The 16,227-nt window shown below is 48.1% G+C and overlaps 2 protein-coding genes across 4 annotated transcripts; one reads left to right on the forward strand and one right to left on the reverse strand.

Moving 5' to 3' along the window:
* Positions 1-1,227: 1,227 nt before the first annotated feature.
* gemin5 (gem (nuclear organelle) associated protein 5) lies at positions 1,228-13,813 on the reverse strand. Of its 3 annotated transcripts, none has more exons than XM_048997611.1 (28): positions 13,533-13,813; positions 13,165-13,319; positions 12,828-13,009; positions 12,222-12,373; positions 12,030-12,131; positions 11,765-11,897; positions 10,714-10,876; positions 9,895-10,107; positions 9,709-9,794; positions 9,068-9,147; positions 8,771-8,901; positions 8,379-8,452; positions 8,120-8,301; positions 7,883-8,022; positions 7,213-7,384; positions 6,514-6,714; positions 5,396-5,512; positions 5,115-5,237; positions 4,910-5,005; positions 4,694-4,831; positions 4,418-4,565; positions 4,152-4,271; positions 3,829-4,039; positions 3,414-3,668; positions 3,040-3,202; positions 1,988-2,378; positions 1,678-1,756; positions 1,228-1,583 (listed from the first exon to the last, which is right to left on the reverse strand). In XM_048997611.1, exons 1-28 carry the CDS (start codon positions 13,672-13,674, stop codon positions 1,377-1,379), a joined length of 4,356 nt encoding a protein of 1,451 aa, XP_048853568.1. In that variant the 5' UTR covers positions 13,675-13,813; the 3' UTR covers positions 1,228-1,376. The 3 variants fall into 3 exon arrangements, with proteins under 3 accessions (XP_048853568.1, XP_048853567.1, XP_048853566.1); XM_048997610.1 differs by having other exon boundaries at positions 4,910-5,002; positions 5,396-5,515; XM_048997609.1 differs by having other exon boundaries at positions 5,396-5,515.
* Positions 13,814-14,003: 190 nt separating this feature from the next.
* On the forward strand, positions 14,004-15,953 carry mrpl22 (mitochondrial ribosomal protein L22). The gene is made up of 7 exons (XM_048997655.1): positions 14,004-14,090; positions 14,182-14,224; positions 14,432-14,564; positions 14,707-14,772; positions 14,915-14,992; positions 15,137-15,206; positions 15,605-15,953. Exons 1-7 carry the CDS (start codon positions 14,063-14,065, stop codon positions 15,811-15,813), a joined length of 627 nt encoding a protein of 208 aa, XP_048853612.1. The 5' UTR covers positions 14,004-14,062; the 3' UTR covers positions 15,814-15,953.
* Positions 15,954-16,227: the final 274 nt, after the last annotated feature.

Consider the following 16,227-nt stretch of genomic DNA (forward strand, 5'->3'; position numbering starts at 1 on the left):
GTTCTCAACGGGTGGGTTGTGTCCTTAATGCGGATCACAGAACAGTTGTCATTAGTCACAGATACTGTGGTTAAAAATACTTATTTTGGAAATATTGTGGCTGCAAATGACATGCAGCGTTATTGTGGTAATAATAGTTTTATTGCCAGAACCCCCTCCCTCTGCCCCCATGTAATAAATAAATATGAACAAAGCACTTAGGGTCGTGACTTAAGGATTGAGCGATAATGTACATCCTGAGGCTAAACCGGTTGAGAACCACTGCAAAAAGGTGTTAGTGAGCCCACTGGAGGAGTGTGTATAAATTGCTATGTCAGGTTGCAGTGAGCAGCTCCTTGATATGCTCACAATTAGTGCCATTTATGGCATTAGTTGTAAATTGTCATGTGATGGAATGGACCAATTGCATTAGAGCTCGTGTACAGCATGTCACGAACCTTGTGATTTGATCACTGTTCGGTGACTAAACCACAGGGACGCTGTTAGCTAAGTTGCAGCGCAATTGATAAAATCAAATTCAGTGCTTTTTTTTTTTTTTTAAAAAAACTCAAAGGAAAAACATCTGCACAGCAGGACACATCAACTGGATCGAGGAACGTGACTCGAAAAGCAGTGGGCCTTGGGGGTGGTCTCGCACCGGATACCTTCCAAAGGTGGTGACTGCTGTTGTACCACTTACCCCCCCAGCTGAGGTACGGGAGGGGCAGCAGGTGACCCTGATGCCGCAGTCTAAGCTTCTCCTAGCAGGAGATTGTGCCCCCTCGGTCGGCAATGTACCCAGTGGAAATGTCCGCTTAGCCTCAGCGTGAACCTCCCAGCTCTCTACATTTCACCCTCTGTTGAATTGGCATTTTGTCAGCCTGTTTCCCTCAGTGACTGAATGAATTACAGGGGGGGAGGGAAGCATATAATATATTAAATGATAATTAAAACAAGTACAGTTGCTCAGTTTTCGGGAAACATTTCAGCATCCGGTGCCGACCATGGCATTTTGTAAACTTTAGTCTGGCTTAACATCACTGCTTAGGGGCTGATGTGGATACAGTTTTTCAGATGTGATCCCAGCAAAATATATAGTGATATATATATAGTGAGTATTTCACCGTCCCAGTTCAAACCTGACACAAGTCATGGTGTGAATTCCTCCAATATGATGCCAAACATTTCCATAGGCGTAAAACAGAAGCTTCTACTGGTGGATTGATATAAAAATCGGACACTCATGCCTTTCAACACTCTGAAAGTGTATTCTGCACAAAGATGACGTTCCCCCCCCTCCAGGGGCAGGAGGGGGCCTCCAGGCTGACAGTCCCCCTCTACAATTTTATTCTGCTCATACTAAACATAGATTTGTCGTCATAATTAAAAAAGGACATTTAGACATTACTGGTCTGCGTCATAAGGGCAGAGCAGTGCTGGCGATCTGCTAAGGCATTCTGGGAGGCTTTGGGGTAAAAAGCATGTCCGTGTCTGCGTAGCAGCTGGAGTGCTTGGTCCGTCAGCTGGGGAGGGACACTGTGGAGAGTCCTGGCCATGTACAGCAGGACAAGGCAGCATTCGACGACCTCGGGGAACGGAATATTCTGAAAAGGGGGGGGAAGAGAGACTCTAGTCATTGACCTCTTTCACCCTCCCGTCAAGATCAGAACGGAGGCTCCAGCCCGACACGAGACTCACTTTCAGGTGGTCAGGCAGAGCGGCCAGCTCCTTATGGTGCTCCGACACCCGGGCGATCAAGGCTGGCAGGGAATCCGAGCTGTTAACCAGAACCCAAGTGGTAAGAGACCATTTCAGGCCTGAGCCGGATAAGGGCACAGTGTGGCCACATAAGAGCCGCAGAAAGGATTAACGTTAGCAAGCTGAAGGCGAAGGGAGACGGGAATACTGAGGGCCACTGGGACCTCATCTCAGACTGGCAGCTCTAGTACTTTTTAAATGCTAATTCGATGCTAAATGCTAATTTTAAGATAATTAGCTAACACAGCACCTCTGCTCAGCGGCTTCTCCGCCCTCGGAGTCCCCGGCGGTGGCCTGGGACTTCTGGATCTGCGCGTGCTGCTGGACCATGCTGGACAGCCTCCGCTGAACCTCGGCTATAGCTCTCTGCGTGGCTTGGAGGGAGGCATGGGGCTCCGAAAGCAGGGTCTGGCAGAAGCCCAGGCTAGGTCCCACTTCTTGGCCGGGTTCCACATCCGGACCTCCCTCCAGCCAGTTCTCCAGAAGAGCCCCAGCAGAGGTCGCAGTGCTACCACTGGTAGCCCACCACACTGCATACAGTTGCACGTAGCTCAGGAAGGCCTCCAGGCCCCTCGTGACGACTGCGCCCTGCTCGTCACTGGGATCCAGCTTGGCTTTGTACTGGGAGATGGATTCGATGCCTGAAAACCGGTACATTTATACACATCACTCAACAGGCAGGCTAAACAGACCGATCCTCTCAGGAAGTCAGACTGCTCTCTTAATTACCCTCCTAAGTACCCCATCAGTCAGTTTTACCCTCGCGGGGGTTTTGGTGCTGCAAAGTCCCTGAAGTCATCTGCATTATTAAATATACCCACTAGATCTAGTGATTGTTCAAAGTTTGTTTAAAGGGACGAAGGCTGTACCACTGTCTCACCCCTCCAGGGTTGGAGGTTCGAATCCAGCCTCCGCTGCATGTGGGTGTGTTTGCATAGATCATATTTGGGTGGTAAAACCCGAAGCCTCCTTACTTTCATGGACGTTTTTCAGGTCCTCATTTGAACAAGCTCAATTTTATATATATATATAAAAAAAATGTGGAAACGCGAATCAAAAATGTAAAAATGCCATAAGTCTTGTTTGGTTACTTTTGGTTAAAGTTTGGGCATGGTAGGGGTTAAGGGTGTCGTGAAAGGGACTAGGGTTTTTCCTATGGAAATGAATAAAAGATCCCCATTTAGATAGGCACGACAATGTGTCTGTGTGTGTGTCTGTGTGTGTGTCTGTGTGTGTGTCTGTGTGTGTGTCTGTGTGCCCTGTGGACTGGCAGGTGCCCCAAGATGCCTGGGATAAGCTCACCTTGGGGAAAGAACAGCTGACAGACATCAGACATCAGACAGAAGCTCTCCGCCTCCCTGCTTCTAGCCACCGCCCTCAGCAGCTCCTCCAGCCCCGCCCCCCAGTCTCCCAGTAACCAGCTCAGCACGCAGTGTGTCATGTCCAGGGACATGTGGAACAGCAGCTTGGGGGGGGGGGGTCAAAGGAAGAGGGTACAGACAGTCACAAAGTGCAATCGATACTCTTCTCGCCATTTTCAACACCTGCATCAGGTGACTGATGCCGCCATAATAAAAGTCCTGCATCAGATAACTGATGTTACCATAATAAAAGTCCTTCGGGCTTCTGTACCGCATCCCGTTTCAGCTTCTTAAGCTTCCGACATGCAGGCTTACCTGCTTCATGGCGACACTGCTGGCCACAGAGGGATTTTCTAACGCCTTAAGCTGGCTGCGGACGGCACGTATTTTCTCCGCGTCGTCGGGCGAGACGCCAAACTCCCGTTCCCACACGTCCTTCACGTTTTCAAGGAAGCTCTGGGCATGAGGCACCGACCAGCTGTGGGTGGGGCTGCAGCTTGGCCCCATCCCATTGGTTCCAGCCAGTCTGACGACAAGCAGCTCATTGGTGCAGAACAATAACTGGTGGCCCTGTGGATCAGGATTGGCTTATTGGTGGAGGAGTTTACATGAAAAAAGTTCCTTTAAGTTGCAAAATTTCTCAGCCTGAAAATTTTGAATGAAGTACCACAATGTCAAGAAAAGTGGTACCGATGTCCCGCTGTGGGTGTGGCAAGACATTGGAACTGACCAATAAGCTGTCTTGGCTTCTTAGCACTTCCTGGGCCCCCAGCCAATCCTGAGCTGCCAGCAGCTCTTTAGCGCACCTCAGGGCGAGGGAGTGCGCCAGCTCCTTCTCCCCCACGATCCGCGCCAGCTCGGCGGCGGTCTTCATCGAGGCGACGTCCCCCTTCTTGGCAATGACCTTTGCCGCCTCGAATGGGCAGTCTGCCGCGAGGTAGCTACAACATCAAGGCCCATGAGGTTCCAAGGAACTTAACAAGTAAAAATAAATATTGACAGTCATGGGAAGTCATGAGAAGTGTTGAGGTGGACCAGCCTTCCGTCACGTACCACTTAGCGGCGGTGGAGTAATGGCCGTCCTTCTCGAGCACAGCTGCCCACGTAGTGTAGAGGTCTTTGAGCACGTGGTCTTCAGGCTGCAGTCTGGCTTTAGCCAATGCTATGGCCTCCCTGGAAGCAGGTGTGTAAGGGTTAGTCTAAGGTCTCTCCCACACTGACTAGAAGGTTTAATGTACATGCGCCCCCTTGTGGTCCTTCTAGATTTCTGCTACTTGGTACATGATGTTGTAGTTGTTAGTGCTCCACATATCATTGACCTGTAAAGGCTGTGAGACTTGAGAAGGTTGACGGCCTCGTAAATTCTGTTGATGGAAAGGAGATACGAGGCGGCCTTCACGAACTGCTCCTGGAAGCTCAGCTGCTTGACGAAGGCCTCCACCGTCCTGGACCACACCTGGTAACCAGCTAAGAGGAGAAGAGGTGGGGGTCTGATTCGTCTGCTCACAAAAGACCGGTTCACCGGAAAATGACACGTTCTTCCCAGATTATGGAAGCCAAGAATCGGATGTTTTGAATGACCATTGATGTCCTACCCATGGGAGCCATGGAGACCAGATGGTCAGTGAGTTCTCCTCTGTCGGTAGCCAGCTGTAGTGCCCCCGCGATGTCCCCCTTCCACAGCAGCAGGTAGATGGCAGAATCATAGTGACCTCCCTCTACGTGACTCTGCCCTGTCCAATCAAAAGAGAGTTATCCACAAGGGATCAAAAGAGCTTCTTCCAACCCTTAGCAACCCTTAGCTTCCTCACCTTCTTCCTGGAACATCCTGTAGAGGGCTTGCCTGTCCCCAAACAGGCCCAGATGCAGATGCTCTCCCGATCCAGGTAGGCACTGACTGGGCACTGCTAGGGAAGACAGTAGGAGGTTATTTACAGACAATGGGCGTTAACTGCATGGCCACCCCAGAGGGGACCTCGACGAAGAGGTTCAGCTTGGCTCAGGAGCTGGTCCGACCTTCCGAGTGCCTGACAGCAGCCAGGGTCAAGCAGTCCTCTTGGAGCTCCTCCTTGGGCCGGTGGTCCATGGAGGTGCTCAGGGGAAGGATGGAGCGGCCCTTCCTCTTCTTCAGGAGGGTCTCTGCGGACAGCAGTTAGAGGGAAAATTTCACCGCTCACCACAAAGCCACCATCAGTCTGTACGACTAATTAAAACACAGCAGTGAAGAACTGATTCAAGTAAACTTAAGCTTTTCCGACATCAGATGTGACTCTCGAGACTCGCACCAGGGGACGAACCTGGTCTCTCTCGTCTTTTGTCATCCCTGCTCTCCTTCTTGGTGAAGGGAGGAGGCTTCACTCCATTCTGTAGTTTCTCCGGGATGCCTCTGTCTGCCAGGCCAGTGGGCTCCTTCACTGCTAGGAGGGGAAAGGAGAGTGTTGGGTGGATTACACTGAATGCACAGTGTAATTCAATTATTATATTTACTTATGCAAACGTTTCTATCCTCGTACAATTGAGAAAGGGCCTTGTTCAGGGGCCCAGAAATGAAGTCACAGTTCTGGCCCCGGGATTTGAACCAGCAACCTTCTGACCACAGGCACAAATGAAAACATTAATTATTACCATCATCTCCGCAACTTAACCTCGCAGAACGTTTCAGAGTTGAGGGGCAGAGCTGTGCTAGAGACTCGCTTCTAGCGGGTTTACCACTGAGCGCCATCCGTCCCCTCCAACTGATTCAGAATGCAGCTGCTCGTCTTGTTTTCAACCTTCCCAAGGTCTCCCACACCACTCCTTTGCTGCGCTCCCTCCACTGGCTTCCTGTAGCTGCCCGCATCAGATTCAAAACACTGATGCTCGCATACAAAGCCAAAAATTCTCTGGCACCAGCCTACCTAAAGGACCTCATCACACCCCTCACTGCACCAAGATCTCTCCGATCCTCCAGCACTGCTCGACTAGTCCCACCTCCCCTCAAGGCACAAGGAAGACACACATCTCGGCTCTTCTCTGTCCTGGCACCTAATTGGTGGAATGAACTCCCCCTAGATGTCCGAACAGCTGAATCCTTGAATGTCTTCAAGCGACGACTCAAAACATTCCTTTTTCAGAAATACCTGACGTAGTACTTCTGTATTCTTACTCGGCTCTTTTCTGGTGTGTGTGTGTTTATTTTTTATATATATATATATATATATATATATATATATATATATATATATAATAAGAATAATAATAATAATTCTGCACTTCTCAACGGAGTTTTCAGACAGATGGTATTCATAGCTTGGGTCCTTATTGAGCTAGCATCGGAAATTCATCGCAGAGTCTCAAGCACTTATGTAAGTCGCTCTGGCTAAGGGCGTCTGCGAAATCCTGTAAATGTAAAATGTAGAGACAGACGGCTCCATACCCAGGAGGGCGAGCTTGTCGAGGGCCTCACGTTCAGCGTCGTCGTTGTCTGACGGCCCCTCTCCTCCACCTCTCTGCTCCTGCCCATTGGGAGTCTCCGCTTCCTCCATCTTGGCCGCCCCCTTATCTGCAGGCTTCTTCTTCTTGCTTTTGCTTTTGGGCTGCAGTGTCCTCTTCTTCTCCAGGTCCATGCTTTTTTTACCTGGGAGGGCCATTCAGAGGGATCTGCGCTAACTTCCTGCACGTCGTCCAGGCAACGGGCTCGTCAACCAATGGGAGTGGGTGATGCTGACGACATCACCTTACCAGGTCGAACAAACCTGGCCTTAAGAGCTGGGATCGACGCGAACGGCATGACCAGAAATGAACTCGCTGCAAAAGTAATTTCTGTGGCAAATATGCTAAGCATCGCTAGCGGAGTATGAGGATTGAGCCAAAAGGTCTCAAACAGTCTAGAGCGAGAGTTTCGCCTTAATGGCCACTGATACAAACAAACAGGCCATTTCTGGAGTTAAATACTTCTCCTCTGCCCTCTATTAAATATCACGCTCCCCTCTGGCGGTGCGCCGGTATTAGCATAAACGGCACACACCACTAACCGCTAATTAGCCCCAGTGGGCTGGGAGGTGTTCTGCCTTCAGGCACACTGGGCCGAGGTCGCGTACTCTGCCTCGGGGGTATGAGCGCGTCAATGGCTCACCTCGGGGGGGTCTGGTGTGCTCCTGCTTGGACACGGTCCACTCCTGCACGGTGAAGTCGTCGCCACCGGTCCAGACCACATCTGGGTCCACCGGGGACCACTGCACACACAGGAGGCGGCCGTGGTGGCCCCTGTAGTTACACACGGGCTCCTCGCCCAGAACGTCCCACACCTGAGTGAGACAAACCGGGTTTACATTTACGTTCATGAAGTAGACATTATCTAAACCGATGTATAACTGTGAAAGAGGGTCAGCCAGTCCCTGGAGCTATTGGGGGTTAAGAGTCTCGCTCTGGGGCCCGATGGCAAAATCTCTACACTGGGATTTGGACCAGCGAGGCCTGACCTGCTGAGCCACACAGTTATAGCAACTCAATAATTTTTATTAAACTTATTATTGGACTACAGAAAGAGGCACGAGCTCAGCCGCTCGGTGTGATGCGGCCCCCCGGGTCGATGCGTCTTTCTCCCCCAGCTTTCTCCAGCTCCCCCTGAGCACCAGAGTCACCTCCCACAGCCCAAAAATCAGCCCACCCTGGTCACACATATGCATGTCCACAAAAAAAAGACATAGAGGAGAATTCTGAGACGTGAATAAATGGCACTGAGGGGTCCAGTAAAGGGGGCCTGGGCAACCCCTCCCACCCCCCCGGTCCCAGTGGTGACTGACCTGGGCGGTACCGTCATAGCAGACGGTCACCAGGCGCCCGCTGTGGTGGGGGCTCCACGCCAGGCCAGTGATCTTCGCGGTGTGTCCTGCCAGGCTGCGGAAGGCCTCTGTGATCAGGACGGGGCTCTCGGGGGGGGATTCTGAGCAGAGTGTGAGGGGCGGTTAATAGGGAGCAGCGACAGGGAGAGTCTGGGTCGGAGGGCGTCTAAGAGGCAGCAGCGACAGGCAAAGGCTCACCGATGACGGCGCGCAGGTCGTGAACATATACCACGGCGTTGCTGGACCCCGACGCCAGCAGGTGCGCCATGCCAGACTGCCCGCCGTGCTCGTGGTGCCAACGCAGCACGTTTATGATCTTGTGGTGCTGCTGCACGCTGCAGAGGAGCCGCAGCGATGGGGCCTGGTACACGTCCACGGACCTGGGGGGCGCGGAGAGGGCGTCACCATGGAAATATGGCGGGGGCTGGGGGGTGCAGGACACTGCATCACTACGCACCCATCCTCGTTCCCGATCGCCAGTGCTTTGCCGTCCGGCTTCCAGTTGAGATCCGTGTGGGGGGACAGTTTGTGCTGCACAGTAAACACAGTGAACACAGTAAACACCTTTGCAACACCCACCCCCCCTTTGAAGAAAAAACAAACACCATACTGTGGACAGGTTCTAAGGCCTGAATGTATGAAGGTACAAAGTGACAGACGTACATTAACATATTTATGTTGTACGTTTGAAAAAAAGCAGGGTCAGACGATTCCTGGAGCAACTGGGGGATTTAAGGGCCTTGCTAAGAACTCTCAGTGGTGACGTCACTCTGCCGACCCCGGGATTTGAACCAACAACCTTCTGGTCATGTCCAAAACCATTGAGCCGCCACACCACCACAGACTTACCTTGATGTTGTTGGTTCTGCGGATGATCCCGTCGATGTCGACGGCCTCGTCCGCCAGCCCCCAGGGGTTGTGCTGGAAGATGACGCCCTCCCCAGCACAGCTGTACAGGCTGAAGGGGGGCTCGTCCGGCCCTGGGGACAGACAGAAAGATGCTCGTTAAAAAGTGCCACCACCCAATCCAGGTCTCAGCGGCAGCATAACATTTACTGTCAGAGCCAGCAGGATAGGAGCAAATTACAATTGCGGGATTTGGGGGGTGGAGGTTGTTTCTTTGTACGCTGCTTTTAAATTATTTACCAGGAAGAAGGGGGACAGGGGGACCCCATGCCAGCGAGTACACAGTCTTGCGATGGTAAGTGCTGGATATCTGCGGCGGCCTGCAGAAGTAGTGTGAGTTAGTGTCTTCAAACAAGCCACATGGGTAGAAAAGCCAGTGACGCTGAATTCGCTACCCACACAAGAAGAAATAAACGAACATGGAAAAGTATGACAACGTAGGTGAGGTTAATATGTATTCTTGAAAAAAAAAAAACAGAACAAACACTGTTACAAAAAAACTAAAAGTCCGTCAGTTTTATTGTCAAACGCACAGCGAAACGAGATCGCTGGCTCTCTCACGGCAAGCGTCACGCAGAGTAATAGCACAGAGGCTCCCCGTTTTACGACGGGCGCTTTTCTGACGCACACTGAACGGCGTACGATATTTTCTACTGATGCCAGGCGACGGCATCATCCACGCCGCCATGCTTACGGTCTTTGTAGCAACTGCGAGCGCAACCATCACAGAAGGTTTTTGGCAACGTATCGTGAAGTACTTAAGTAGACAATAGAAGACAATGTAATAATAAATAATATGAATCATTCATAAATAAAACGCTTGAGGCGGGTTGTATACTTTCCCCGCGAGAAACATCGATCTTGGATAAAAAATATCCTACTTGTTTGAGAAAACGTCGTAAATGCCAACTTTGCCGTCATCGGTCCCGAACGCCAACGATCCTTCTTTTGTTGGGTGCCAAGACAACTGTGCGGGGGAGGAGTTGAGGAAGAGGCGGGGTTAATGTGAGATTCTCACGGCACTTTACGGCTTCGTTGAGGAGCGACCCCCCCCCCCAGACACTCACGGCGGTAACTTTGGACTTGACGCCCTGCCAGAAGGTCTTCGTGTCGTACTTGTTGGTGACGGAAAGCGTGTTCCACACTCGGATCATGCTATCCCCCACCCCCATGGCGAGGCAGCCCGTGCCCACCGGGGAGAAGGTCAGCGTGTACACGAAGCCCCCCAGGGTGGGCAGCGTCCAGCAGCACTCCAGGGTTTCCAGGTCCCAGCATTTAATCTGAGGAGCAATTATCCCAAAAACAAGAAAAAAAAACAATGTATTACCACCAGAGGGCAGCAAAGTGCTTAGCTAGCTAGGTTGATGCTTAACGCCATGGCAGCGACTAGAGCTATATATAAGGTGAGAGTATAGGGGCATTAAAACAAACTGAATGACCCAAAAGGAAAAACTTTAAAATCTTACCAACAGTTACAATTATCTAAATAAAATGGCTAAGATTAGCTTTTGATAAGACATACAACAGAAAAAGGCTTGACTTTATTAAAAACTCTACTCTTCTAATGAGTCAGTAAAATAGTAACCAATCCCAAGGGAGTTCAAAGAAGGAACATAAACATGTTTTTTTTGTGTAAAAAAGTTAGTTTCACAGGTAGGACACATATGGATCTTCACTTGTGAATTTGAACATGAATCCACTTAGTACTGCCCATGTGACATCGTACGGGCGACACGATCCCGTTGATTTTTAAGGGTAACTTTTACCATCTGTTCAATAATCGGACTGATTTCTTAAAGTTCATCATTAACGTTGTGTAGCTTTTATGCTGTGGATGCAACAGGCATGTTCATCTGCCAAGCACGTCCTGGTCCCGGCCTTCTCACCTCCCTGTCCATGGAGGTGCTGAGCAGGAGTTGGTGCCCCCCCAGGCACACGGAGCTCATGTTGAAGACGATGCGGCTGTGTGCCTGGATGTCGGCCGCCCCCCCTAGCAGGCTCCACTTCTGCTTGCCCGACTTGACGAGATCCCAAATTACCAGCTCGCCCCTAAAGTGCAAAAATTAAGGCATGGAAGACAAAAAAAAAAAAAAAACAACCTGAGGACCAAGAGGAACTCAAAAGCAGCTGGAAAAAGCGACTGGAAACTAGAGAGATCAGGCATTATTATGTTTATCATACATAAAGTTACCCCTGATCAAGTTGCATCTGATCGCATTTATGTCCAAAATGCAAATTAAGTAATATACACTAATGGAGAGACTCAAAGTGAGTGTAGTAGAATGTTTTTGGGTGTATTGCTTAGTGCAAGGGTGGGCAATGTTATTCTGAAAGGGTCTTTGCGTATGTGGGTTTTCCCTGAAGCTCCTTAATTAGATTACTAATTAGAGGCTTGTCTTGAACAGTGGCTTAGTGGAACAGGTGTAGGAGAATGGGCTATCGACCGTCCAATGGCCCACAGTCCATATCGAGCGTATTATTCAGTAAGTATACAGTAATGTATACGTGATGGACAGCTATCGAGGCCCGAACTGACTTGCGTCTGGTGATCCCAGTCCCAAATGCGAACGCGAGTGGACGGAAGGCCGTACTCTGCTCTTTGTGGGGGGCTCCTTCTGAAATTTTGGCTGGAGCAATGAGAATTACTTGTGAAACTCATTAAGGCAAAGGTGTTGTTTTTTTTTTGTTTTTTTTTTTAAAACATCTTAAAAAGGTTTCTGGGAATTTCCTCAAATAAAGCTGATTCCAATTCCGAAAAAAACCTGAACGTTTCCCAGCTGGGCCGGACCATCGTCGGACGTTTAAACTGCAGGTGCTTTCAAATCAAAGTGGATCCCAATTAACCTGTGTATGTAGCGGCCAAGCGTGAGCAGATTCGCTTTAGAATTAATGCATCACATTTGAATGACTCGTGTGAAACACTGGCTGCGGTTTTACCCAAAGCAGCTGGAGACCACGTGCGTCGGCCTCCCCTTGGGCCAGTGCACCGTCAGCCAAAGTCTCTCCTTGACTCCTGGGTCGACTCCGACGCCCCTGCGTTTCAGGGAGGGCAGCTTAAGGGTCATCACACCTGTCAGGGGACAGACAGTACATCTAACCCCATAATATTCAAAGTAGCACAGCAGCACTCCTAGTACGTGCAGGCTTGAAGCTCTGGATCTATTTAAAAACGTCACATTAATGTTTTGAAATATTATTCTACCTTTTCCCCTTGTGGTGCTCCAAATCCGGACGGTCTGATCCTTACTCCCCGAAGCGAGATAGCAGCCTCTCTCACCACCAGCTGACACCTCACTGCTTGCCTCTGGAGACCAAGCCAGAAGTTAAAAACCGCCTCACCGCACCCTGCGTGCTTCACTCAGAAAGACGCAAAGCCCCCCCAAGACTCTCCAACCTGGGCTCTCCCCAAGGCGACTGTACAGCAGTTCCTCGCCGGGCTGAGGGCTCCAGGAGAGGCCGTGGACTTCGTCATCATGGCCTCTTAAGCGATGGACCACCTCGTTCTTCCTACTGATGTCCATGACTATGATCATCCCATCTTTGTACCTTTAGAATGAAAATTACTATCAGAACATACAAGGGGTGCTTCTCGTTATGTCTACTTGACCACACTCGTGTTCTCGCGTACCCATTTCATGTCATATTTCATTGCCGAAGGCCAGTTCCAATACCAGAAGGCGGCAAAAATCCCAGATACCGTTAGAGCTCCACCCCAAATATCAAGGATACATTTGCTGCATCCTTGCCGGATGAGACCGATCCCAAATTCATTCTTGGTGGGCAAGTTAGCAAGACCGATCTTGCCAAAACCACAAGTATGATCTTTGCGTTCTTGGAACTGAGAAACAGCCAAGATCTGCGTGCTTTCAAATCAAAGCTATGATTACAGTGGCGTCAAATAACCACTGGAAATATCAATGCTGGAATTTTCTGTGGTCGTCGTGACAATGATTCCACACGTGGCACCACACACATGGGTTTCCCCAGAATCAGAGCTTACCCCACTGCAATGTGGTTTTCATTATGAGGAGAGCAAGACAGGCAGAAGATGTTTCTGGGCTCTGGAAAGAAGCTGAGAGTCTCATTCCTGTTGTGCCAGTAGCAGATGATGATGCCCTTTTCATCACCAGAAACCACCAAGTCCTTCTGGACTGGAGACCAGTGGAGGGCTGTGATTGTGCTCTGAAGGAAAAACAGACTACCATCGTATCAGCTGATTCTTTTTACAAGTACAAGAAGCAGTATCCATTTGGTACCGGGAGTTAAGAGGCAGCAGGCAAGATTCTCAGTTTTTATTTTTATGTGCGTTTGAACAGCGGCAGTCTGAAATCCGTTACCTGGTGAGCTTTATGGTCTTTCAGTGAAACCTTTTGCTCGATGTCCCAGATTTTAACTGTTCCGTCGTCAGAGGCACTTGCACATACATTTTCTTGACCGGGATGGTGGCAAAACGTAAAGCCAGATACTCTCTCTCTGTGGCCTGCCAATTCACCTGAGAGCAACGAAAAAGGATCTATTATCAAGAAAGACCTATTACGCGTACTAATATAACATCATTTAAATGTTTTAAAACTTATATACCTTATACTGGATAAGAAGCATGGATGATGTGCGTGCTGCATTAATATAACATGAACTCTAACTACTACAATGGGGCTGGGTAAAGAAAACAATAAAACATTCAGAGAAAAAACACTGTGCTTACCCACTACTGCAGTCGACGATTCGGATACACTGATTAAATATATAGTGTTTTTAGCAGCAAAGCCAAAAACTCCTTTGCTATTTATGTCACTGGACCGGGAGCAATACCAGTTTGGAGAAGCCGGAAGAAGTCGCTCATGCATTCTGACACTAATATCCAAAAATGCCACGCCAAGAAAATCATTCACGACTGTGTAACAGTTATCAAATCGTCAACGAGCACCACTTCCACTCTCACGCATTTCAAGGCTTATCATGCCGCACAGCAAAAGTGCCGAAAAGCAACAACGTTTACAGCGTCGCAAAAACTACGGTGTCCGTTAAAGGACAATAGGTAAATAATCAATAGCATCATTAAACTGAAAATGGGGAAACAAATACTGAACTATATATTATTCAGTACTTTTCTTTAACATTGTACATGTCCATGTTCATTTGCGCTTTTAATATTGCGCATGAGTATTGTTTTATCTCTACTTGTAATTAAGTACAGAACTTTGCCGTAAAGCGATTTGTGTCAAAAGATGTAACATGGCGACCTCCAGTGTGGCAGGAGTGGGTACGGCCAATATCATTTTTTTAAAGAATAATTCTGCATACATTGGTATATTTGTAGTGCATTTAAAATTACGGTTTCTTTATTATTCTAGGGTTCTCGCTCATTGGAAACTTTGCGCGTCAGATCCATTCAAGGTAAAGAGAAGTTAATTAAGTGGCTTGTGTTCGTGACCTATGATAGGTGGCAATAGGAAAAATGAAAGACAACGTATTTGTCTTTCAGTTTAGAGTCGTAAAACGTAACGATATATGGCATGATTTTACAGGTTTTTCCTGAAGGTCGTTGTGTCTTTTGGATTCCGTCACTTGTTAGTCTGATCCACCTCCTACACTGCTTTTCAGGTTACTCGCTTCATTCAGCAGTCTCCATCATGCAAACTTCCACACAACCGCAACGGTAGATGCCAAAAACTGGGAGAGAAAGAATCGTATAGTTTACCCTCCCCAGCTACCAGGAGAGCCACGCAGACCAGCCGTGAGTTTTAAGCGCTGTATTACCAACGTCTGGGTGATCGTTGTAAAGTACGATCTCCGATTGTTAACAGGTTTGCCTCGTGTCGTCTAAATGCCTAAGCTTGCAAGATCATTTTACTAATTGTACGTATTTGTTTACCTAGGAGATACATCATTGCAGATACCAAATAAAGTACAGTAAGGATAAGATGTGGTATCTAGCAAAATTGGTAAGTGCATTTTTTCTTCCATCCAAACTAAATCGCATACCATTTAGCTTTATCGTATAGTGAAATTAAATTTAAAGTTTTATATTCGTGCACTCTGCTCACACATAAGAAATATTTTGGGTAATATTGTTTTGTTGTATAGATAAGAGGGATGACTATAGACCAGGCCCTCGGACAGCTTGAATTCAGTGATAAAAAGGGCGCCAAGATAATGAAGGAGGTACGTGACGCTTTAACATTTCTTACGTATTCAGTTGAATTCATTTCCACCAGTTTGGCCGCTGCACCCATTTTCTCCCTGAAGCTGAGTCCTATTTGCATTAATTAGCCGTCATATTTATACGAGCATCTTTTTCAATTTCAGGTGTTATTAGAGGCTCAAGAAATGGCTGTTAAAAACCACAATGTAGAGTACAGATCCAATTTATATGTCGGTAAGTGTATTGGGGGTTGACGCATTTTACCATTGGTAAAAGACCCACCACCACCCTTAAAAGCATGCTTATGGTATGATTTGAGAGTTCAGAGATTTAAGACTTTGGGTGGAACTGAAAATGGTAGAAATATTTATTGCAGAATTATGGAGGGAACCATCATCCTGAATCTCTGGGGACTAACAAAATTTTCTTTACAAATGTCTGACAGGCAAAAAAACATCCTGCTTAGATTTATATGGAACGAGTGGATTGGATTGTTCACATAAATAATGTGTCTGAATTATTGATTTGCAGGTAGTTTTTCCTCATTGATATACTCTGATTTACTGAGCAGTTCAATGTGCCGTTTGAATACAAATGTACAGGGTTTAAGTCAATGTCTGTCTGCTTGGCAGCCGAGTCCTTCTCTGGGAAGGGGAAGTATCTGAAACGCATCAGGATTCATGGTAGGGGCCGGTTTGGGATCATGGACAAAGTAAACTGCCACTACTTTGTGAAGCTGGTAGAGGGACTGCCCCCGAAGGTGGAGCAGAAGACCAACCTCGACATGGCCAAGGAGTACGTCCAGCAGCTGAGGAACCGCACCATCATTCACTCGCTGTAGATGGGACGAGACCCCACATCCTACTGGTTACACAAGGGAGGAAAAACTTTGAAACGTAAAGACCCCTGGCACTTTCCCAGTATTCCCTTGAGGTGAATAATCGATAAAGGCTGTATTGTTAAATTAAAGAATTTATGTCATTTTTGTGAGTGTGCTGTTTTTTTCACAAGGGGGTATTGAATGAAAGGTGTAAACATTTTAAAATATATTGACCTGAATGATGTGAAAATGATATTTTTTGGGATTGCAATGTGCAATCTAAAATGTGTTTGGCATTATAAAAGTATTTCTGGGGAATGATATCGACATACTAGGTGGCTGAATTGCACTATAAAATATGGGGCTGATGTGAATTGGCGTTTCTGAGTTATAACATTTGAATGTCTTTGTGCACCACTACGCATTAGTATCTTG

This window comes from Brienomyrus brachyistius, unplaced genomic scaffold (assembly GCF_023856365.1).
Source record: "Brienomyrus brachyistius isolate T26 unplaced genomic scaffold, BBRACH_0.4 scaffold35, whole genome shotgun sequence".
In the NCBI taxonomy this organism is placed as follows: domain Eukaryota; kingdom Metazoa; phylum Chordata; class Actinopteri; order Osteoglossiformes; family Mormyridae; genus Brienomyrus; species Brienomyrus brachyistius.